Source organism: Lissotriton vulgaris, chromosome 4_1 (genome assembly GCF_964263255.1).
Source record: "Lissotriton vulgaris chromosome 4_1, aLisVul1.2, whole genome shotgun sequence".
Taxonomy (NCBI): Eukaryota; Metazoa; Chordata; class Amphibia; order Caudata; family Salamandridae; genus Lissotriton; species Lissotriton vulgaris.
In genome coordinates, this window is record NC_141691.1 from 327,872,618 (window position 1) to 327,898,686 (window position 26,069).

Here is a 26,069-nt window from a genome sequence, read left to right on the forward strand (position 1 = left end):
CAACGGATGAGGGGCTCCCATATTTGTAATCCAAGTTTCTTGCCTTTTCTCCCCTTCCTCGCATAGATTGCTGATTCTAATTTTTGTATAGATAATAGCTTGCCCAGCCATTGATGGTATGTAGGCGGGTTAGGCTCTAACCACTCCGTGGCCACTAGCAATCTAAAAATGGCCATAGCTACAAATACGAAGTTTTCATTATCCACGTGGGCCTCAGGGTCGACTCCTAATAGTATCACCGCTGGATTTAATTCTATTATGATTGACAATGCGTTCTGGAAAAATCTCTCAATCTCCCTTTTTGTAGTATCTAGATGTGGGCAGAGTGAAAAGATATGTATTAGGTCCGCCCCCGGGCTGCCACATCTAAAGCAAGTGGTTCCCGAAGTACCCCCCCATTGAGCAATTTTCCCAGGCGTGTAGTACAGATGGAATAAGGTTTTATACTGTTGAGCCTGTAAAGATGAAGCACACAATAATTTTCTTCCCATCTCTAATGACTCTGAAAAGATGTCGCTATTTATATCCAGATCCGCAGACCACCTGTTGACCCATTTCTCCATGTCATCTTTCTTTAATTTTATCATCTCAGAATAAAATCTCTTTATAGTGCAGTCGGAGCCTGTTTCTGTAATATCCATTAATACATTTCTATCGAACCCCAAGGTCCCTCCTCTCTTATTTATTAAACAGCTCCTAATTTGGAGATATTTAAAGAAATGTTTTGTATCTAACGCGTATCGAGCCTGTAGTTCTACAAATTGCAAAATACCTTGGGGACCCTGAATGTCTCCAATCTTTCTTATCCCCCGCCTCTCCCAATCTTGGAATACAGCTCCCGAGAAGACCACGCTCGATAGGGAGGGATTATTTTTGAACCTAGTGTAAAAATTATATTTCCCAATTCCTATCTTTTTCGTAATTCCCTTCCAAACATTATAAGCAGCAATTATGGTCTTAAACCTTGTTCTCTTGTAATAACTTTCCTCATTAAATCGCAAAAAAATATTTTCCACATTTTGACCCAAAACCAAACCATGAATAGCAAGTGAACCAACAATATCCCATCCATCAGCCTCAGCCCCCCCAACCAAACCCAACATGTTTTGGAATGCAGCAGCCCAGTAATATACTTTTAAATCTGGCAAAGACCAACCCCCGCGCTCCCGCGGAAGCGACATATATCTGAGTGCCCTCCGAGTCTTTCCTTTAGCCCATATAAAGCGATTGACCATTTGCTCGATTATCTTAAACCACTTATTTTCGAATAAGAGTGGGATTGCCCTAAATATGTACAGAAATTTTGGCAATATCATCATTTTAATAATATTGACCCGGCCCACTAGTGATAGATGTAGATTTTCATAGCGGTCCAAATCCTTCTTCGTTTTTCGTATTATTGGAGCAATATTATTTTCTACCAGATTATTTAAGTCGGCTGTTATATTTATTCCAAGATAAGTCCCTGCCTGAACCACACGATTATCGTCGCATATAGTCACTGGATTTTTAATGATCTGAGTCTTGGATGCGTTTAAGGCGTACCCCGATATCCGGCCAAATCTACGGGCCTCTTCTTCTATAAAGACAGTTGCCTCCATGGGGTTTGGTGTTATCACCGCCACATCATCAGCATAGGCCAATATTTTACAAGGTCCCAACAATGTTGGCAACGGAGCTATCTCTAGACAAAGATCTAACTTACGGATCAGGGGGTCCATATACATAGCGAATAATAGTGGGGAGCATGGGCACCCCTGCCGCGTACCCCTTTTAATTAAAAATTGCCCTGTAGTGCCCCCGTTGACTCTTAAAGCCGCAACCGGTTCATTATATAAAGTTTGTAATGCTTTTATAAACCCGCCCCTGAGTCCAGCTCTTACTAAAGTATACCACAGATAGTCCCAGGAGACCCGGTCAAACGCTTTCTCTGCGTCCAGAAGCATTACTGCCATTGGGTCTCCTGTGACCTCGGCGGCATCCAACAGTGTGACTACTTTCCTAGTGTGGTGGGTCGTACCTCTACCGGGAATGAAGCCATGTTGATTAGGGCAGACTAAGGCACTTATTACCTCTGCGAACCTTATTGCCAGCGTTTTTGAGTATATTTTAGTGTCATTGTTCATTAATGTAATGGGGCGGTATGACCCGGGCTCATCGTGTGGCTTGCCTTTTTTCAGAATTAGAACAATGTCGGCCTCCCCCCACGACTTTGGTATAGACTGGCCGGTCTGGGCAGATTGAATCACTCTTGTTAGTTCTTGAGACAACACTCCCCAGAAAGTTTTATAAAATTCTAGAGGTATCTGATCGGGACCAGCAGCCTTTCCTGAAGGAAGTTTACCCATGGCTTCCTTGATCTCTTCCGCAACCATCTGAGTTTCTAGTCTATCTGCTTCCTGATCCGTGATCCTCTCAGTCGGTATATTCTCCAAATAATCCCTGATCTCTTCCTTACTGCAGGGGGATTGAAAATCATATAAGGTTTGATAGAATTTCCTAAATACTTCCCTAATCTTTTCCGGGTTTTTTTCCAGATTACCATTCCCGTCTCTAATCTCCCTGACAGTACCGGCGGCTGCTATCTGCCTGGTACGCATAGCGAGTACATGCCCAACTTTTTCATTATATTCATAGCACTTCTCCCTACGAGTTGTATAAATTACTGCCGCCTTTTTTGCCAGCTCATCTTCAGCTTCACTTTTAGCTTTTATTAGATCTACTATATGCTGTTCCAGTGGTTCCCCTCTAATAACACCGTTATTAAGTTGTTCTTCTAATTCTAAGACGGCACTCTCTAACTCTCTTTGTCGAAGCCCTTCCATTTTACGTTTGTGAATGCTATAGCTACATGTTTGTCCCCGGACACCCGCCTTGAAGGCATCCCAAATAATCCCCACCGATGCGCTTCCTTTATTGAACTCAAAAAATTCGGTGATCCATTTTGACATGTGTGTAACATAATCTTCTTCTATAAGAAGTCTTCTTTCAAAGGTCCATACCTGGTTAGGTCTTATTCTTCCCTTTAACTTTATAGTCAAAATTACTGGGTTGTGATCACTTAGAATTCTTGGGAGCCTATCGATATTAACTAGTGGTATCAAACTGTTAGAGATCAAAAAGTAATCGAGTCTAACACAGACTTGATGTGGCGCCGAGTAGTATGTGTACCCTTTCTGTTCTGATCTAATTGTCCCCCAAACATCATTCAGGTTGTTACTGAGCATGAGGTCTGCGAGGGCCTTATATACTCTTTTCTTGCGGCCTTTGTATCCCCTATTTTGCCCGATTCCTAAACCATCTGCCCCATTAATATTCAAATCTCCCCCTATAATAACCTGTGGGGGCCAGGCAGCCTGTGTTTGAGGTATGGTGGAGGAAGGACTAGCCCATGATTGGATCAGTAAGAAGGAAGCTGATTTCCTGCAACAACCCACCCCTAGGATACCATACTTTTATTGTATCCCTAAGATACATAAAAACATTGACAACCCACCCGGAAGACCAATAGTCTCTGGGATTGGGTCTATCCTGGAGCCTTTATCAAAGTTCTCAGACGCTTTTCTTAGACCAATGGTACAAGCAACAAATACGTACCTGAAGGACACCAAATCGGTCCTACAACTCCTGGAAGATACAACTTTTGATCCAACCACACAACTCTTGGTAAGCCTCGACGTGGAGAGCCTGTACACAAGCCTGCCCCATGAAGAGACACTAGAGATCATTGAAGAAGTACTCTTCAACCACACTTGGAAATACCAGACACCAAGAAACCTGGTCCTAGAGTGTATCACCATGGCCCTGAAAGACAATTTTTTTCAGTACAAGGAGACACTATACCTCCAAACCCATGGAACGAGCATGGGAAGTACTTTTGCTCCAAGCTTAGCAGGACTATATGTCTACCACCTAGAGGAACAAAAAATTCTACATGAAAGCAACCCTTACCGTTTACAGATTGGCACCTGGAAACGGTACATTGATGACATTTTTATCATCTGGAACGGCGATGTTAACAGCGCCATGAATTTTGTAACCTGGCTAAATAACCAGAACGAATATCTAAAATTCACCAGTACCGTTTCAAACACATCAATGGTCTTCCTAGATCTAAACATTTACAGTGAGGACGGAAGGCTGAAGAGCACCACCCACTTTAAGCCGACCTCCAGAAATTGCCTGCTACGCTACGACAGTTTCCACCCAAGACATCTAAGGGAGAATCTGCCCTATGGGCAATTCCTGAGACTGCGGAGGAACTGCACAGAACTGAGTGAATTCAACCGACAAGCGAAAGACCTAAAAACTAAACTTATGCAGAGGCAGTATCCCACCAGAACCATCGAGAAAGCGATGAAGCGCGCAAAAAACAATCACAGGGAGGCACTCATACAAGAAAATCTCCACGAAAAAGAAACACATAAAAGGCCGATCTGTGTGACAACCTACTCCACCATATCAAACCAGGTGTCAAAGGTCATTAATAAACACTGGGGTATATTGAATTGTGGAGACTTAAGCTTTGAGAAACCGATGTATGCACATCGGAGGGGCAAAAACATAAAGGACATAGTGGTCCATACTAGACCACAGGAAAATCAGACGGCGAGACTCAATGTAACTGGCATACAGGGTCATTTCCCATGCGGGGATTGCAGTTGCTGTCATCAAACCCAGAAAAGCAGAAATCTAACCTTCAGAAATGGCACAACATGGGAGCAACGCCAATTTTCAAACTGCAATACGAAGAATGTGATCTACCTAATAAATTGCCCATGTGGATTGGAATATGTGGGCATGACCACTCGACCCGTCAAAATAAGGATAGGGGAACACAAAAGTAACATTCGCTGCAAGAAAACAACAACCAAGATGGCATCACATTTTTTGATACACCAGCACTGCATCAATGATCTACGCTGGACTGTCATAGAACGATTGCCCTCGGAAGCAGGCCTATTCCAAAAGGAACAACGTTGGGTGTTCCGCCTGGCAACTCATATTACGGGACTCAATGATGACATACCATGGAGCCAAGTCTCCTGATAACCCCCACAATAGGAGAGGACCAGTAATTGTAAGCCTGGGAACCCTCTCCTCTAGCCATCAACACTAAATCGTTGAGCCATCACATGTAACACCCCCTGTATTGATATTATGTCATTACAGTGTTGAATACATCTGCACAGAATCCTTGAAAATCAAAAGCAGACACTGCTTTTTCAAACTGAAACCAATGCCCCTATTTATCCATCAAATTATCTGATAATCATCGACCAGATGCACCAAGAATGAGGATATACCATGGCAAAATAAAGACAAATCATCCTTAGTGACTAGCGCCAATCTACTAATATTATCGCGCACACTTGGTCGACTTCCGGCTTTTGCGCATGCGCTAGAGAGTACCGAAGAACCGGCATTGCGCATGCGCGAACGGTAGACAACAACGCGGCAGCTGCATCGCATGGGCTCCTGATCAGCGCTAGCTACGGCAACAGCCGGTGAGTGGATAACGAGCGGAAAGTCCATATTTGGACATACCGAAACCCGGTAATAAACGAATTACAGAGGTTTACATGTTACATGTGACTAGACCACATACGTGGAGGGGGTGGCCACAAAGGTATCCTCCATACATGGTCATTTGCCGTTTCCGCCTATTAACCAATGAAAATATACCTTAATCCCCTTTATATACCGCCTAGCTCATCCATACTCCATTCACGGCGGAGCAGCACAGGGTGGTAGAAGGAGGCCAATACAGGCGGATTTCGTGAGTATTTGTCTAAACAAAATCGGACCTCTGTAGGTGCATGATGGAGTTAACAAGTGAGTAAATACAACAGCACTGAATCCACTCCTCTATCCTCATAGATTGTGGATCCACCTACCTACCTTGATGTCCAGGATTTGCTCATGAGGCAGTAGTCAACTAAGACCACAAGTATGTCTGAAAACAAGCACAAAAAAACAAAAAACAAAAACCCTTAGTGTACCTTACATGTTTGTGTGTGTTATATGTCTTTTTTCCTTTACAGGTTTAATGAACTGTTTGGGGCTCCAGGTGACTGCACCTGTCTGAGCAAACCCTATATGGTAACCAAACCTAATGGTTTTTTCTTTTTTCAGGACATGTAATTACATGTACCAGAGAACCGCTGTAGGCACATTGTAGCCGTCTTTAATGAGTGTAATCACTTTTTAAATAAAATAGAACCCATTTTTCTTTGAAAAACGTGAGTAGGGTTGGGAGTTGTGCCCCGTCCTGAAGAAGGTACACCCATACCGAAACATGTCGACGCACACCAGAGGTTCTGTCCCTAATTAAGACAGAAAACCTCGTTCTTTTGCACATTTTTTAACAGCACCAGCCAGGGGTACTGAATAAAGTTTTTTCATTTCACCCACTAGCCAGGTACTTTTTAACTTATCACTACACCTCCCACTCACATCCAACCCCTTCACTTGCACTCAACACACACCACACATAGTCTGATTTGTCAACGCTCCCGCGTAGTCGCAGGTCGAAGCGTGCCGCATCCCCTTAGCGGGGTGCGAAGACCCCAATGATGAAGCATGACACCAAGGGGCCTGTTGGTGTGTGAGGGGTATTTTACACAACACTGAGTGTTCCCCCCTCTTTTCCCTTTTCACACAGGTAGTAGGATTCTTCTTGTTTATTTATCAGTGCCCGTGGAGTAGGAATCCTACTTTATACTCTACCTCACTTCTTTGTTAAGTATAGTCTATAGGCAGCGCACAGCTGCGGGAGTTTTTCCCTACAGACTTACCTTATAACACACACATAAAAAGACACACACTTAGGTATAAAAAAAGAAGCCAGCGGTTCACCAAAAATGGAAGACGAACATGGCCTCACTTTTGCAGAGGACGAGATTGATAAGATTCTGGCAGACAGCAACCTTTTTGAGGCCTGTGCAATCAGGATACAGGCCCACAAACCAACGATTGGAATGAACTGCTGAACCTCAGGCGTAACCAAATAAAAGCAGCATTACATGGGCTATTTATGACCCAATACCTGCGTAACAAAATGGCACCTCCAGGCCTGATTGTAAAAAACGAACAACTAATTTTTCAACACGATATGATTTTCAAAAAAGAGTGGTCACTAATCTCTTGGCATTGCTCCAGAGATTGGTTAGTCCTTATAATAAAAACAGCTGCCAGGATCACACAGGAACTCAAAATCGAAATAAATAAAATTGAGGTTCAATTGAAAACATATATGTCACCAGAAGACTTAAAAACCAGACTCGAAGAACTTAATCAACAAATGACTGACTTCGAGTTTAACCTAAAACAGAGCAAAACCAACAAACTGACTAAAGATGTGGCGAAGTTCAGTCCTGAGAGTGCATATCCCTACACAAAAGCGGATTATGTCTCAAAAAACAACTACAGCGACGCTGACAGCGACACCTCAGACACTGGCTCGTCAGGTTCTAATTCAAGTGGAAACAAAGGCAACAGACAACGCAGAGGAGGATGGCGACAGAGACGCCAACAGTTCCCCAGACAAAGAGGATGGCGGGGATACCAACCACCAAACCATTTCCAACAGTTCATGGGCCCACCACAATTCAACCCCTTCCAGTTTGGACCAATGTGGAACCAGGAATACAACGATGGTTATTACGGACAACAACAACCCTATGGAGGGCAACAGCAGCCTTTTTTAGGGGCGCGCCAGAACGCACGGGGAAAGAACCGGAAAGGGAACAATGTAGTATGGGAAGACCAGGAGCAGCCCAATGCCCGAACAACTCGGAGCATGACAGGATCACTACCCAATCAACCATCAACCAGCAAGAGGGGGACCTAGTGGTAAACCTCACACCCATCACATTAACAGTGATGCAGAAGAAAATCCTTAATAAAGGATTGGGATATGTACCCACTCAAAAACCGGATGTCTTCAAACTGAACGTGGAACTACAAGACTTTTTCAGAAAACTGAAACTACAGGCTTTTTTCAAGGACAAACCTTTACCAGAAGAGAAGACAGACACGGGGTTGAGGCTGAAATCAACCTTCACCCCTCCAGACTCAGGCGTCCCCGTAGAGATTCTAACCTTTGAAAAGGCAGTGATTACAGAGGTCAACAAACTAGACACACAAGGGAGGAAGGTCTTCCACAATACCAGTGGAGAGGAACAGCAAGCCCTCCGAGAACTAACTGCCAACCGGGAGCTCGTTATCAAACCTGCTGATAAAGGGGGAGCAATAGTATTACAAACCCTTGAGAAATATGACGAAGAATGCCAACGTCTTCTGTCCGACGAACGGAACTACAAAATATTGGAAAGTGATCCAACAGAACGACTTTGAACTCGGATTGGAGGTATGGTGGAGGAAGGACTAGCCCATGATTGGATCAGTAAGAAGGAAGCTGATTTCCTGCAACAACCCACCCCTAGGATACCATACTTTTATTGTATCCCTAAGATACATAAAAACATTGACAACCCACCCGGAAGACCAATAGTCTCTGGGATTGGGTCTATCCTGGAGCCTTTATCAAAGTTCTCAGACGCTTTTCTTAGACCAATGGTACAAGCAACAAATACGTACCTGAAGGACACCAAATCGGTCCTACAACTCCTTGAAGATACAACTTTTGATCCAACCACACAACTCTTGGTAAGCCTCGACGTGGAGAGCCTGTACACAAGCCTGCCCCATGAAGAGACACTAGAGATCATTGAAGAAGTACTCTTCAACCACACTTGGAAATACCAGACACCAAGAAACCTGGTCCTAGAGTGTATCACCATGGCCCTGAAAGACAATTTTTTTCAGTACAAGGAGACACTATACCTCCAAACCCATGGAACGAGCATGGGAAGTACTTTTGCTCCAAGCTTAGCAGGACTATATGTCTACCACCTAGAGGAACAAAAAATTCTACATGAAAGCAACCCTTATCGTTTACAGATTGGCACCTGGAAACGGTACATTGATGACATTTTTATCATCTGGAACGGCGATGTTAACAGCGCCATGAATTTTGTAACCTGGCTAAATAACCAGAACGAATATCTAAAATTCACCAGTACCGTTTCAAACACATCGATGGTCTTCCTAGATCTAAACATTTACAGTGAGGACGGAAGGCTGAAGAGCACCACCCACTTTAAGCCGACCTCCAGAAATTGCCTGCTACGCTACGACAGTTTCCACCCAAGACATCTAAGGGAGAATCTGCCCTATGGGCAATTCCTGAGACTGCGGAGGAACTGCACAGAACTGAGTGAATTCAACCGACAAGCGAAAGACCTAAAAACTAAACTTATGCAGAGGCAGTATCCCACCAGAACCATCGAGAAAGCGATGAAGCGCGCAAAAAACAATCACAGGGAGGCACTCATACAAGAAAATCTCCACGAAAAAGAAACACATAAAAGGCCGATCTGTGTGACAACCTACTCCACCATATCAAACCAGGTGTCAAAGGTCATTAATAAACACTGGGGTATATTGAATTGTGGAGACTTAAGCTTTGAGAAACCGATGTATGCACATCGGAGGGGCAAAAACATAAAGGACATAGTGGTCCATACTAGACCACAGGAAAATCAGACGGCGAGACTCAATGTAACTGGCATACAGGGTCATTTCCCATGTGGGGATTGCAGTTGCTGTCATCAAACCCAGAAAAGCAGAAATCTAACCTTCAGAAATGGCACAACATGGGAGCAACGCCAATTTTCAAACTGCAATACGAAGAATGTGATCTACCTAATAAATTGCCCATGTGGATTGGAATATGTGGGCATGACCACTCGACCCGTCAAAATAAGGATAGGGGAACACAAAAGTAACATTCGCTGCAAGAAAACAACAACCAAGATGGCATCACATTTTTTGACACACCAGCACTGCATCAATGATCTACGCTGGACTGTCATAGAACGATTGCCCTCGGAAGCAGGCCTATTCCAAAAGGAACAACGTTGGGTGTTCCGCCTGGCAACTCATATTACGGGACTCAATGATGACATACCATGGAGCCAAGTCTCCTGATAACCCCCACAATAGGAGAGGACCAGTAATTGTAAGCCTGGGAACCCTCTCCTCTAGCCATCAACACTAAATCATTGAGCCATCACATGTAACACCCCCTGTATTGATATTATGTCATTACAGTGTTGAATACATCTGCACAGAATCCTTGAAAATCAAAAGCAGACACTGCTTTTTCAAACTGAAACCAATGCCCCTATTTATCCATCAAATTATCTGATAATCATCGACCAGATGCACCAAGAATGAGGATATACCATGGCAAAATAAAGACAAATCATCCTTAGTGACTAGCGCCAATCTACTAATATTATCGCGCACACTTGGTCGACTTCCGGCTTTTGCGCATGCGCTAGAGAGTACCGAAGAACCGGCATTGCGCATGCGCGAACGGTAGACAACAACGCGGCAGCTGCATCGCATGGGCTCCTGATCAGCGCTAGCTACGGCAACAGCCGGTGAGTGGATAACGAGCGGAAAGTCCATATTTGGACATACCGAAACCCGGTAATAAACGAATTACAGAGGTTTACATGTTACATGTGACTAGACCACATACGTGGAGGGGGTGGCCACACAGGTATCCTCCATACATGGTCATTTGCCGTTTCCGCCTATTAACCAATGAAAATATACCTTAATCCCCTTTATATACCGCCTAGCTCATCCATACTCCATTCACGGCGGAGCAGCACAGGGTGGTAGAAGGAGGCCAATACAGGCGGATTTCGTGAGTATTTGTCTAAACAAAATCGGAACTCTGTAGGTGCATGATGGAGTTAACAAGCGAGTAAATACAACAGCACTGAATCCACTCCTCTATCCTCATAGATTGTGGATCCACCTACCTACCTTGATGTCCAGGATTTGCTCATGAGGCAGTAGTCAACTAAGACCACAAGTATGTCTGAAAACAAGCACAAAAAAACAAAAAACAAAAACCCTTAGTGTACCTTACATGTTTGTGTGTGTTATATGTTTTGTATGTCTTTTTTCCTTTACAGGTTTAATGAACTGTTTGGGGCTCCAGGTGACTGCACCTGTCTGAGCCAACCCTATATGGTAACCAAACCTAATGGTTTTTTCTTTTTTCAGGACATGTAATTACATGTACCAGAGAACCGCTGTAGGCACATTGTAGCCGTCTTTAATGAGTGTAATCACTTTTTAAATAAAATAGAACCCATTTTTCTTTGAAAAACGTGAGTAGGGTTGGGAGTTGGGAGTTGTGCCCCGTCCTGAAGAAGGTACACCCGTACCGAAACATGTCGATGCACACCAGAGGTTCTGTCCCTAATTAACACAGAAAACCTCGTTCTTTTGCACATTTTTTAACAGCACCAGCCAGGGGTACTGAATAAAGTTTTTTCATTTCACCCACTAGCCAGGTACTTTTTAACTTATCACTACACCTCCCACTCACATCCAACCCCTTCACTTGCACTCAACACACACCACACATAGTCTGATTTGTCAACGCTCCCGCGTAGTCGCAGGTCGAAGCGTGCCGCATCCCCTTAGCGGGGTGCGAAGACCCCAATGATGAAGCATGACACCAAGGGGCCTGTTGGTGTGTGAGGGGTATTTTACACAACACTGAGTGTTCCCCCCTCTTTTCCCTTTTCACACATTTTGTTTCTGAGCAGCCCCTGAAAATTGGGGGGGTTCGTCAAGGGGGGGCCGAGAAAAAAGGGGGGTCCCAAAACGCGTTTTTCCCATGTTAATTTCCATAGGGCGTTTGGCCTCACTTTTAGCTCGAACGGCTGAATGGATTTGCACGAAACTTGGCAAAATTGTAGGGACTGTTAGCCCGATGTGCCTTTGCTGGGTCTCAATATATGTGCTCCAGTGGATTTTGAGAAATGAACGTTTTAAAAAATTTATATATCTGTGACAGCGTCCCAGATAGCGCTCCAGATCGCGTACTTTTCGCGTCTCGGAGCTTTGCGAAGCGATGCTGATTGGCTCTCCGGTGTCTGTCAACATTCTAAACAGTCCGGAGCGGCCGCCATCTTGTCACTCGGTAGGATCGAGAGACAAGAAGAGGTGAAAAACGAAGGGGGAATTTAATGAAAGGGGGCAAGGTAGACCCCTCTTGACCCCCTAGGAATGATGTTGGGGTTATTAAAGGGTCCCGTGGGGAAAAATAAAAAAATTGGATTTTTCACGGTAGAAGCGCTTCTCGGTTCGCAAACTAACGGCTGAATGGATTTGCACGAAACTTGGTAAAATTATAGGGACTGTTAGTCCGATGTGCCTTTGCTGGGTCTCAATATATGTGCTCCAGTGGATTTTGAGAAATTAACGTTTTAAAAAACAGATATATCTGTGACAGCGTCTCAGATAGCGCTCCAGATCGCGTACTTTTCGCGTAACGGAGCTTTGCGTAGCGAAGCTGATTGGCTGTCCGGTGTCTGTCAACATTCTAAACAGTCCGGTGCGGCCGCCATCTTGTCTGTCGGTAGGATCGAGAGACAAGAGGAGGAGAACAACGAAGGGGGAATTTAATGAAAGGGGGCTAGGTAGACCCCTCTTGACCCCCTAGGAATGATGTTGGGGTTATTAAAGGGTCCCGTGGGGCAAATTAAAAAAAATTGATTTTTCGCGGTAGAAGCGCTTCTCGGTTCGCAAACTGGTAGCGAAACGTGAATTCGCCATTTTGTGTTTCGATTTCATTAAATTACTAGGTATAAGGGGGTACGGGAGACGTATCCTGACCCCTTTTGTTTTCTGAGGGTGGCTGAGAAGGCTCATATATGTTGATACATGTCTTCCAGCGGCTGTGCGTGAGCGTTTTTTTTTTTTGCTGCGTGACGTCTGTTAACGTTCGATTCGATGGAAATCAGGAAGTGTTGACCGCCATTTTGTCACTGCGAGTAAATATTTTATTTGTTATAAATAAATCATTATTGATAAACATTGTCTGCGCCATCTTGCCTTTTTTGCAATGCCACACTTTTGTCGAGCACAGCAGCCATTTTAGATGCCTTGACCAGACCCACTGTCTGCACCCTCGCAAGCATCTCCCCCACGCAGTGGTCACTCCCGCTCTCTTTCTCATTTATGGGCTAGAAACCTCCTCCCATCTGCGCTGTTCTTCTCTGAGAATCACACCCTGTGCCCGCCCGACACCTGCCTTTCACCCTATTCACTACCGCACCCTGTGACACTCCTCTTCCTCTGTGTCCGATTGTCCAGGCCGGTCCCAGGCTATCACCTAGCTCTGCAGATGTGGTTTATGGCCCCAGCTGTAGAGAATCACCCCTCTTCAAAGGAGTTAAGTAGATCAAGGCCCCCACCCGATGAGATCCGTCACACCACACGCGTTCCTACTATCTGATAACCATCCTGTATTGTGCTTGGGGAGGGGATTCTCACTGTGAGGGTGTGTGGGTCCGAGCCTGAAGCGGAAGATTCCAGGGATGCCTTTTTGTACATCAAAGTCTTCACAATTATGTGTCACATTAAAAATATATAGCACTCCAACAAAGTAGTAGGTTTATAACACTTTAATAACTTATAAATATATACATCGCAACAAAAACAGTAAACACCTTAACATTTTTTTATTAAAACAGAAGCAACAATGGTCAGTAGCGGTCTGTTGTGCGAATAGTTCCAAGGCAGCACAACGTGCTGAGTTGTGGATGGCACCCAGGTGAAGAACCATCCCTTCTTTAAACGCCATGAAAAAACTAAAGTGACAACTTCCTCATCCTTAATTTGTCTTTCTTTGTTCCTTAAGATGTCATCTGTGTCAACCTCTTCCGAGAATGCTAATGCGTTAGGGATTTCCTTGTGTTTCTTAATAGCATTGGTGTCTGCACACTTCTTTGTCAATTCTGTGAACATGACAGCTGCTTCATAGACAGACGATATCTTTGTTAAGTCATTAGTGTTAAGTGTGTCTGAAACTACAGTGCCCTTCTGTTTTACTTTCCTCAGACACTACAGAGTTTTGTGTGTTGTTCTTCTGAGCGACAATTATTCCAGAGGTTTCAGGTTCACTTGTTTTGTCCTGCAGTGAGTTAACAGCTTCAGAGACTTCATGTTTATTTGCTATGTCCTGCTGTGCGTCAACTGCTTCAGAGACGTCAGCCTCATTTGTTATGTTTGACTATAGCCTGGACCTGCCCGGCCGCGCCAAAAATGGAGCCGGTATAAATGGGACTCGTAACTCCTTGTTGTGTACTGGTTGCCCAACCTTGATATCACGAGATACGTATGCAGTTTTGAAGCACATGGCGAGCAGGGACGAGAATTGATTGAACATTTTGACATCCCTATTGATATTAAGTTCTGATGTGTTATTGATTACTGTACTATTGAAAGATCGAATTAACGTCACTCATGGTACTTGCCCGCTTTAGCTGCACTGTGCCTCGTCAGTAGCGGTCTGTTGTGCGAATAGTCCCAAGGCAGCAGAACGCGCTGTGATCTGGACGGCACCCAGGTGATGTCCAGTAAGTTGCCGCACTGGTTTTGGTATCCTACAATGCTGCTCCGAAAAACGGTGTGGGGCGCCCCGGGGGTGGGGGGGGGGGGAGGCGGCGTGAACGGGCCTCCCCAGGTGGAGGCTCGTCTGCTGTAGTGGGGCGCCCCTTTACCGTTTCAGTTGCCATTCCGCCCGCTTTTGCTACACTGTGCCTCATCCGCCATTCAGCTGTTTACCGCCCGCTCTTGCGGCTATAGCATCTCGCTCACCATGTAGTTGAGTTGCTCCCACTCTTGCGGTGCAGCGATAGGCGGCTGCCACAGGAGTCTTAAAATGGCGGACGGCTCTTCGGATTTGGGCCTGGTCCACTAACATGGCCCTGGGACACCTTAGAACTCGGACGTCCCCTGAGCCTTGAAGATTTTACAAAAGTCTTGGGGGCTCCCGACTCCTGCAGGCTTCCGGTGGGGAGCGGCTGCCATGATTGCTCGCTGAATGACCACGACGGAGCCACGAGATGGTGGTGCTCTCAGGCTGATGCCAGCTTTAGTCTGAAACATCTAGAAACAAGGTGGGGCTTTCATCGTTTGGGAAAAAAAATGTTTTAATCCAATGAAAAGTGATATTTTTAGGTCATATGATCAAGCCTTCCATCATTAGGAAACCAAAAGTAAAATGAACCAATGAAAAGTTTTATTAACAAGTCACATGACCTGTTATGCTTACGTTACGCGCTGCGCGCCGCGCTCTGGATCGTTTCCAGGAAGCTGCGCCTTGCGCACCGGAGCACTTCATATGACGCATTACGCGACAACGCAGGTCCAGAATATAGTCAAAATGTCTCCACCAACCAGCGGTCGGAATACAACCCCTTTCAGCAGTCCAACAAGTTCTGTTAAATGACAACAGAAGGGACAGGCAACAAGAACAATCAGTCAAAGAGGGGAGGGCAAGTTCTTCTCTACCGGGTCACGTTGGGGCTCCACCGGAACTGATTGAATTTGTAGTCTACAGTGTTTCTGAATGTTTCAGATTGAAGCTGGCGTCAGCATGAGAGCACCCAATTCTAAAACAGTAAATGCTTCGATAACAATCAATCAAATGTAGAGGGAAGCAGGCACGACGGGTTACAATGGGGGCAAAGGCTTACGTTCCCTACCCTTCACTATCTGCAAAGAGAGAATACTCCTAAAAGAAAAGAGAAGGGAGGGCAGCGTTCAAAGCACATCAGCGTGCATAAATACGAAAATGTTTTTACCTACCACGGACTTGACATTTTACAGCTTTTGATATTTGCTATTAAAAAAACATTGAAATTCACTGAAAAAACCATAGGTTATATACCATATATAGTTAGGAATTAGCATTTACAAAACCTTAATTTACTCGCACAAAACCATAGAAATTTGCATATATAGTTAGTTGCAATAACTATATATCACGCACCCGCAATCCACTGCTGATGATGTCACATATTACATCATTCATGACATGGTCAGTGACATCACTGATGACATCACTGATGACATCACTGATGACATCTCATTTGACATTACTGATCACATCACTGATAATATCATTCATGTGATAATACGATGAACCTCTTCAGATTCTAATATAACCTTAGATACAATCAGTGTAAACAGACACTCACAGATTGTCACTCATCCATGGAGTTACTCACATATCTAGTCAGTCATGAAAAGAATCAATCACTCCTCCATTTCCTCAACTATACAGTTATACACACCTTACTAATTCAAACATATTCTAACACATATTTACTCTCTTATACAATCTCTGATACAAGTTCACAATGATTCATAAAGCCACTCTCACATTCACTGGCTCTTATGCTCAGTTATTTATATATGTCAACTCTCACATGTACTGTGTTTTACATATGTACTTACTTTGACATGTAGCACTGAGATATCCATTCACTCACCAATACACTCATGCACACAGTCAACTGCCCATACAGCTGTTTCCACATGCACGTTTGAACCCATACATCTAGTGAATCTACTGCTCACACATCTATGCACAGAGTCATACACCTCCCAGCCACCCACACACATACTCAGTCTCCCATACAAATACTTGGGCAACCAATCAATAACCCATATAGTTACTCATATAGCTACTGATTAACACATGCAGCAGTTTACAGAACAACAGACATAATGATGCACAAATTATGACAGTTTAGTCACTAACCCATGCACTCAGTGAAACACATTTAATCACTCTCTCATACAGTCAGTCATGCACCTACTAAACCCTTCATCCAGACACTTATACATCCACTCATTCTTCAATATGTAAGACATATTTTAACTTTACACAAACATACAAACACTGGTTGATGTCATCAGTGATGTCATCAGTGATGTCACTGACCATGTCATGAATGATGTAATATGTGACATCATCAGCAGTGGATTGCGGGTGCGCGATATATAGTTATTGCAACTAACTATATATGCGAATTTCTATGGTTTTGTGCGAGTAAATTAAGGTTTTGTAAATGCTAATTCCTAACTATATATGGTCTATAACCTATGGTTTTTTCAGTGAATATATATATATATATGCCAAGAACTTCGTTGCTTGTACCAAAGACTGGAAACAAAATAACGAATCGGACCCATCCAGGTTTGTTTTAGCGCATATTTTTATTCTTCGTGCACCCTCTTGTCCGCCATGACGCGTTTCGGGCCCTGGAGCCCTTGATCATATATATATGATTCATTACGTAATGTTAATATTTTCTCTACTTTATTTTTTCAGTTGATATTTATGTATATTTAAAAAGATTTAATATAACAAAAAATACTATAATTTAACATTAACAAAGTTTGCATGTACAAATAAATAATTATGAAAATGCAAAGGTTAAATAGTAACTTTAAAATAAAAAATAAATTAATATATAAATACAAATATTAAACAAAAATATAATGAAATATAAATGTACAAATACTTTACATTATAGAAAAACACAAGGTATGCTTATCAATACATTATAAACAAGTTAATGGTATCCAAAAATAATCATTAAAATTATATATTACATTCCTAAAATTGATATTTAAAAAACACAAACATGTTTAAAAATATTAAATAATAATACAACTGAAAATGTAATTATGAAAAATCTATGTAAAGATAAAACACTATCCCATATTAACAAATATATATTTATTTATTATTTAAACCAACGAAATATTACATTATTTTCTAAAAATATATTTTAATCATTTTAATGTTAAGGGTTGACCAACTTAATGAAAAAATTAACCATACAAACCCAACAACTCGCATAGAGAAAATAAAATGTCATATGTCGAATTCTTTAAATATATTACCAATTCAAAAAAACTAAATACAAATAACGTATAACACCTTATCTAATAAAACATTAAATTAAAACACCAATTGATTATTATATGGAACAATTTTATAATGCATACAGCGATATTATCTACCACAATAGTCTGGACGTCATGATATATCAGAACAATATTATGGTAAAACATTGTTTGCAAGGTACATGAAGAAGCTTGTTTACCTAAAGCAGGGATTCTGGCCCTTTGTCATTCCATGTCCAAACAGGTGATACCTTTGTCTTTGTCAGCCGCCTAGCTGTGGATGTTTAAGCAGTGGGACACACCAAAGAGTTCGCTAAAGTATGGAGGAAGGCAATAAATGACAGATGGAAACCAGTGATGCCACTTCTTGCAGAGATGGATGTTGGGAAATGCAGTCATGTCACTTTCTGCAGAAGTGGATGGTGGAAAATTGTGAGATGTCTTCCTGTTATCATGGATGCTGAGAAGATCTTTTACCAGCCTTCTTCTTTTAAAAATGGTTTTGGCTCGAAACTAGGTCTGAGCGGAGCTCTCAGAGTTGCGCTACGGGGAGCTCCATGAAACTGACCCAAAAACGTTGCCACGCAAAGCGAAATTCCGCAAGCAGCAGAGTGAGTTTGGTCATGTCGTTCACGCTGATTTTTAGCGCCAGGAATTTGTCATGTACTGGAAAATCAGCATGAAAGTCACCATGTGCAGTGCAGGAGGGCGCTGCTTCTTTCTGCCACTCAAGTAAATGTGCTACTCGAGTGGCAGCTTCCTCATTGCAAACAGAAGGGTTCTCAATGCAAGCGGTAGCGACTATCTGCGACCGCCCACATTGAGAAATCTCACCAGGATGTGGTCTAGGGTAAAATGTTCCAGGCTCGCGCTTGCCAACTTAACGTGTGCACTATGCTATGAGTTTGAAGAACTCCGCAAACCTCCACAAGCGGAGCGGAATTTCACGCCCTGGCCTCCTCGGAACCTGTAGTGTCTCTTCCTTCATATTTGGATGTTTTGAAATGCAATGATATTACTTACTGAAATCTTGGATGCATAGAAATGCAGTTATGTCATGTCACACCACGGCCACCTTCATGAGTTTCTATCATGTGTGAACTCATCTGTGAGGTCTTAACTGCCTTATTTATGCTCAATGTTTTCACTCTTCAGTGTCTTATTTTCTTGAATAGCATCTAATTTTTTTTAAATGTATGAGATTATGCACTTTCTGTGCCCCTCCACCACACCCACCCCCACCCACCTTTTCTTTCCTTTTTCTCTTCTACTTCTCTTCTCTATATCCTTTCCCTCACATCTCACTTCCTGCCCCTATGACCCTCTGCTCCTTTCTCAGCCCCTCTTCCCTCTATACACTTCCTTCCCATCTCTTCTTCACTTCCTCTCGATTCCTACTTCACACATTTTGTTTGTTATTACGCGCAGGGTCTGACTTGCAAGTCTGTATCACCAAAGGACCAACATGCTGTTCAAAGAAAATGGAGGAAAAGTACCAAGTAGCTGCTCGCGTCAACATGGAACATCTTCTCCAGTCCGCTAGCTCCGAGCTCAGGTTCCTCATCATTCAGAATGCTGCTGTCTTTCAAGGTAGGCCTTGTAAAGTTTTTAAAGAAATGTTGGTGTCATTGCATCAGATGTCAACCTTTGTTCAAAGGATCCTCTGCGTACTAAGACGGTCGGTATTGATGTTGGAGAAGGGATATCATTGTGGAATCATTAGTGAAATATGTCACACATACAAGACTAAGATTTGGGAATAGAGGCATAAGGGGTTAATGGAACTAAGGCCATCATAATGTGGTATAGAGGGAGCTTTATGCACCAGGCCCCGCTTTTTTTCATGCCTCATGCTCCTGCTGCAAAATGTGTACATAGATGTTTAATTTAAAGCAATCTTGCGGTCATTATTAATAATGAGGCAGCTTCCAGTTCCAAAACACTATATGGCACTAGATGCAGCAGCTGTTTTGTTCCCTCATGTCCTGATACATTTTTGTTAAATATTTGGAATTAGGTGCTTATGACACCCGGTAAAAACAGAAGAAACGTCCCATGAGCCCACCTAGCATCGGGTTATTGATGCACGCACCACAAAAACATCTGACAGGTAGGTCTGCAAGGAACAATAGCATAGGTTGTTTAATCCAGAACTGTAAAAGGGAAGAGAAGAATCCATTAAAGAAAGGGGGAGGGGTTGGAGATGCGAGTTAAACACTGAGAGGATCAGGCAATGGAGACTGTTAAGAATTAGAATTCAGCAACAATTTTACCTGACTTTAAAAGAATCTGAGGGATTAGGGTGAAACAGAGAATTTTATTAATGATCTTCTGTAAATGAAAAGGGTTGATGAACGGAAACCCATTTTTGGGTGGTGTTGAAGTCCAGTTGTGCAATTGATCGTTTTTTGCTCTCAGCAAAATGGAACTTGAGATCAATATTTTTCATTTAAAAAAATGAGCAGGGACAGAAACAAACAAGCATTTACAATGCAACGGTTTCGCCTTTGGAAAAGTTTGAGCTATAGGCATTGTAAATGACAAAATTTGTATTTATGTGTTGGTTTTGAAAACAGATAAATAAATGGCATTGTCATTTACATTGCCAATAGCTTAATCTCTCGCAAATGTGAGACCTATTGTACCCTACGGACGAGCTCAGCAGACAGCAATTACTACCACACACACACACCCAGAGCCACACACACACACACCCAGAGCCAGCCACACACACCCAGAGCCAGCCACACCCAGAGCCACACACACACTGGAGCAGTCACACACACACACTCTGGAGCAGTCACATACACACACACACTGGAGCAGTCATACACACACATACTGGAGCAGTCACATACACACACACTGGAGCAGTCACATACACACACACTGGAGCAGTCACACACACGCCCACTGCTCCCTTTAACCACTACTGTGCATATATACAATCATGTCCACAACTGATTAACAAATCAGGCTTCAACTTCTAGATACTACATCTTCCAGGCTAACAAAACGTTATAAATAACTAGACCAAAGAACTCTTAGTAATCTACAAAGAGTTCTTCCTCTCCCTCCACCATTCTTCGTGTGGTTTAAACTATACTACGTTGTACCTACCTACATTTTGTTTTGTGGCATAATCAACACTTGGCACAAATACATCCCCTACTGAATTCACCAGTTTAAAACTGACATATGCAAGCCCTCATGCACATCTTCATCAACACTATTGTGACCATGTGTTCCCTAAACATTTTCAAGCTGCAGAGGTCCGTATCAGAAAGAGTCTCTCTGCCCAACTGTATACCAATATCAGGCCTGGCCTCGGGTGTGAAGTTATTGAAAATGTGTCAAAAGCACCTTTCCCTGCTCACTTAACACAGAACCTTTTCAAATGCGACTTTCTATCACTTGACTGGAAAGATCTTCTTTTCTTATCTAGCCACAAAACACTCAAACGTCATTTCACCCCAATTGCACTAAATCTCTAAACAGGTGTCTTTTTTGTTAACAACAACATGTTTCGTCTATCCATTTTTAAAAAGATTTCAGCAGATGTATGGTCTATAAAACCAGTGAGTGCCAGGGTACTCCACGGTAAAGGTGTAGTTCCAGAAAAATACAAATAAATAAAGACATCGCCTTACTTAAAACCAATTCAGAATTGCCTAAACTGTCGTGCAAAGTGGCAGTCATTTTAGGGACTGTGACTTACTTTTCATTGACGGCCTTGAATGACATAAAGAAACAGACATCAAAGAAACATAGAAGGGGCGGGGGAGGGGGGGTCAGAGAAAAACGGAAAATGGTGATAAAAAGAAGAAAGCAGTGATGAAGAGGCAGAACCTGCAAAAGTGAGATGAAGGAATTGCAAGGTGTTAGAATGGGGTCGAATGGAGTTTGCACAGCCTTGTTTTTCGAAAATCACAGCATTTGGAAGTTGTGCCATTACAAACAATCTTTGAGCCCTTGAACTTTTGGAGGTGGGGGGGAAGAAGTGAATCACACACACAAAATAAGCACTTCTCCCTTTCCCATTCACTTTTAACATTCTTTTGGCCCTGCTAAGTACTGTCGAGATGCTGGGAGGAAGCATGAGTGTGAAAGGCACTGCCAGGAAACGGAGGCCAGAACTCTTCCTTCCTCTGCTCGCCCACTGCAGTGGCAGTTTAAGAAGTGTTGCCCACCTACCGTGAGTACACCTTTCAGTAAACTTTGAGAAGAGAGAGCCTTCCGGACAGCTTTAGAAACCACCAAGCCTTTCAGACATGGGGACTCTGCCGTCTCCAGCTTCCGATGGTCGCTATCATGGGACTTTCTGACATCACGATGATGTCATCAGAGGAGACGTCACCTGACGGATACTGCGGCCCGTGAGGCTCTTATGTGACAAGACTGCCTTTCATAAGCAGCAATTGATAGACCTTGTTCAAATGTAATTCGAAAAAGCGATAGATATTTTGTGATAAAAACAAGATGTACGCTCCGTCACACTCATTGTTGGCTTTATTCTGCCATTTAGCCCAGGGGGTCGCTACCAGTGGTGCGTGCAGCAGATGCCGTGACGCCGGGGCCCTGAATCCTGAGGGGCCCATTAATCCCTGATATATGCCAGCGGCTGTATATCTCATGGGGCAAACGTCTCGGAGTGTTGAATGAAAGCCTGTTCTAAGAATCAGATAAAAGTATGAAGTGAAAACTAAATAGTTTTATATTCTAATAGCAGACTTACTTTCCACATGTCTTCGCCATACAAATAACTTTAAAAGACTTTAAAGAATACAATAACACATATCGCACCTTCCTCTAGAATGGTATGTTAATCGGTGATGCATAGCGCCTATGTGCCATTGGTGTGGCTGCTAAGTGCTGTGGCTCGTCTGCTCTGTGCCGCATCGCACTGACAAGACTGTAGCCGCATTCAAATATTGTAATTCACCAGGTCCGAACTGCTCTCGCCTCCCTCGTTTTCGAAGATTTATGGGTCATTGGAAATGATACACGTGGCATGTGACTCGCAACATGTTCCATTTCTCTTAAGAGAGTTCACAGACGCATAATGAATGAACCTGCTTCCGAGGTGTGGGTGTTTGCTTCAAACGCAGCCGTTGAGCCTTCCGAGGTTGATAGCACAGCGCTATGGAGAAACATGAGGGCGGCAGGGTGTGGGGATCAAAACCCAGTAGTTAGCACGGGTATTTCGGCATGGCTGCAATGCGGGGGTTGAAGTCCTCTGCTCCCGCTAGGGGCCCCAAGGACTACACCTCCAGAACGCTCTGCGGCGGGCAGGAGCGAGCCTATGGCAGATGACCCAGAGGCAAGCGACCTTCCCATTGGCCGCTGTCTCCGGCAGGAAATCCCTGCCTTAAAGTCCCCGGTGTGAAACTACAACTCCCAGAATGCACTGACGATGTAAGATGGTTGGCGCCGCTGCCGAAGGAGGGGTCGTGTCTCTATCTCGAGAGGGCCCCCCGCAGGTGAGTGGGGGCGCACCGGAGCTCGGGTCGGAGGTGCTGCCGGCTTTTAGTTCTCCCACTATCTTGAGAGGGTGTAAGGGGGCGCGGGAGAGGGATCTTCGGGTGCTGCGGCCGGAGGTGGGGGGGAGCTGAACGGCGGGGGGTCAGCACACCTGTGTGAGGGAGCCTGGGGGCACACGCGCATTGCTCGATGCAGTCCTCATGACACGGACTTTATCGTTCTCAGACATCCACATGCACGCCCCCCCACCCCCATGGTCTCCGGACGGGTCATGTGATCTGTTGTACATGCAAACTATGCACGCACGTCCTTTCTCACACCGCACTCTCTCGAACACACTTAAACGGGAAAGGGAGGCAGTGCTCTTTGTCTCTCAACCGTTCGCCTCTAAGCGCTGTCGCACAAGCAGGCATACATACATACATACACACATCCACCCACCCCCATGCCCTGGCTCACATGACCTTGATCTCTGTCCGCAATACGCACTCCCACTTTTGAGTTCTCACACAGAAACAAACTTCTGAAATGCAGTTTGGAGCTTTAACTGACACACACACACACTGGTGAGCTCTGACATTCCTGTGAACAAACTCTGACACCTACACAGCTCGATTTTTATGAGCTCCGATAGTGTCTCTCTCACACACACAGCGGGCGGGCGGGGGGCAAAAACAAAGACACGGACAGCGGGAGGGGGGTGAAAAAGACACGGACAGCGGGTGGGAGGGGTGCGAAAACAAAGACACGACACAACTTACCTCATAAAGGAGAGAACAAACATTCAAGTCAGGTCCCGGGCCGGCAGACAATCACAGCGCGGCCCGGGGAATGACGTCACGGGGTGTCCCGGCTGGCAGATTCGGGGGCGTGTTTTTCGCGCTCTCCCCTTCCCATTGGCTGGATGGTAAAATTCCAGCCAATGGGAAGAGGAGAGGGCGGTACTTTAAAAAAGACACAGAAACGCCCCCGAATCGCGTTTTCACGGGGAAAGCGTGGTTGACAGCCACTCTCTTCCAATGGCTAGCCTCCATTTATGGAGCTAGCCAATGGAAGAAGGGGCGGATTCAAGTCCCCCATAATGTAAACAATAGCTTTCGCCTGGGCGTAGCCCTGCTTCGCAGTGCTACGGCCAGGTCGAAACCTAAAAACATAAAGGACGGAGGTACTGATGGGCAAGAAGAGAGTTGATTTTATATTAGAGGAGGAACACGAAAGCTGTTTGGACAAGGAAGGGAACCAGACATTTTTGAAGAATTGCCATGCAGTCACTGTAAGGTCAAAAGCATAGTGAGAGCCTTTTAAATGGAATAGTTATTCTAAAAAGGAAAGGCATGCACTAAGAGAAGAAGAAGGAGGACTTTCTGTACTATAAGCATAAAACAAATTATAACAATATTTAAGACCACTCTGCACCATAAAATGGGGAAGGAAGCAGAGGAGGCCCTATCGATCCCAACGAACTGTGTTGATGAAGTTGTTTGTTTGTGCCCCCTTTCATTGCCAGTCTTATTCAAGCAGCGGAAAGCTACAAAGAACAAATACGATTAAAAGCCCATATCTAACCAATAATTTAGAATGCAATGCTGTCCTCTCAGAATGGGGTTTCCTTACCCTATTCCTTACATTTTTTGGTTTATAGCGCTATGCAAATACTTTTTCTTCGGTAAACTATTGATGATTTAATGAATTAAGTTTACGTTAAATATTTCAAAGTAATGCCTTCTTGTCATCATGTGTCTTATCTTTGATGCAAATGTGAATCTAATCGTCTGTGTAATAAAATGCTGGTTGTTTACATTCTATTGACCTAAATGTTAATGAATGCTGGCAGTGATTGTACTGTGAAGCTACCAATGCATTATCTCAAAATAAGTTTTTTCAGTTTTTTTTTAGGTCTTGCTTACTAGTTCAACTGTCTGCTTGACATATCGTAACCGGTTGTTAAAACATTACAAAGAGCTATGTTATCTTCATTTGTGAGTACACATATACGTAACCCTCTTGGTGCTACAGAGTCAAAATCTAATAATTTAGACGCAAAAGGAAATTGTCTCAAACACGGAGGGCAACGGAGACAACTACTAATTAAAAGCCAAGTTTTCAATAGTTTCCTCAAAGACGATAAACAGGATTCTGCATGTAAATATCAAAGCTTGGAATTTCAAATCCTGGGCAGAGCGGGTACAAGGTACATACTATGAAAATGATGAGGGTGGCATACAGAGGTTATCTGATAGATGGCGTTTGTTCAAAATAATAATACACTTAAAAATGCTTTTACTATAGATGGGCAGCCAATGATCTTATAACCAGTGGAATATGCTCACATTTGGAGCATGCTTTAATCAGGCGACGGGCTACAACAATTTGGCGGGAAAAGCTAGATTGATCATGATGCCATAACCTAATCTAGACTGGATTAGGGCAGTAAAACCCTGTGGGTGAATTGGAGGCTCAAAGAAAAGAAGGCTTTTATTCTGGATCTATAAATGGAAAAAGCAACCGTTGGCAACTTTGCCGGCTTGACATTCAAGCAAAAGAAAGGAATCTAAAAAGATTTCCAGATTTTTAACACAGGCTGCTGGGGCTGGTTGGGTTCACATGTTGAGAGGCCAACTGATGTTATTCCAATGTCTGCTTTTAGGGAAGTGAGAAGGAAGCCCATTTTAAAAAAGATCTAACTTTAAAATGGGTGGGTAGGCTTTTACCACGGCATGATTCCC

General features: G+C 43.6%; 1 protein-coding gene across 1 annotated transcript in view; it reads left to right on the forward strand.

The window, feature by feature from the left end:
- The window catches only part of GPC3 (glypican 3), a 3,092,951-nt gene that overhangs the window by 406,538 nt on the left and 2,660,344 nt on the right, over positions 1-26,069 (forward strand). Inside the window, exon 2 of the mRNA XM_086918698.1 lies at positions 19,291-19,452. Within this exon, the coding sequence (XP_086774824.1) occupies positions 19,291-19,452 (162 nt within the window). The remainder of the gene's footprint in view (positions 1-19,290; positions 19,453-26,069) is intronic.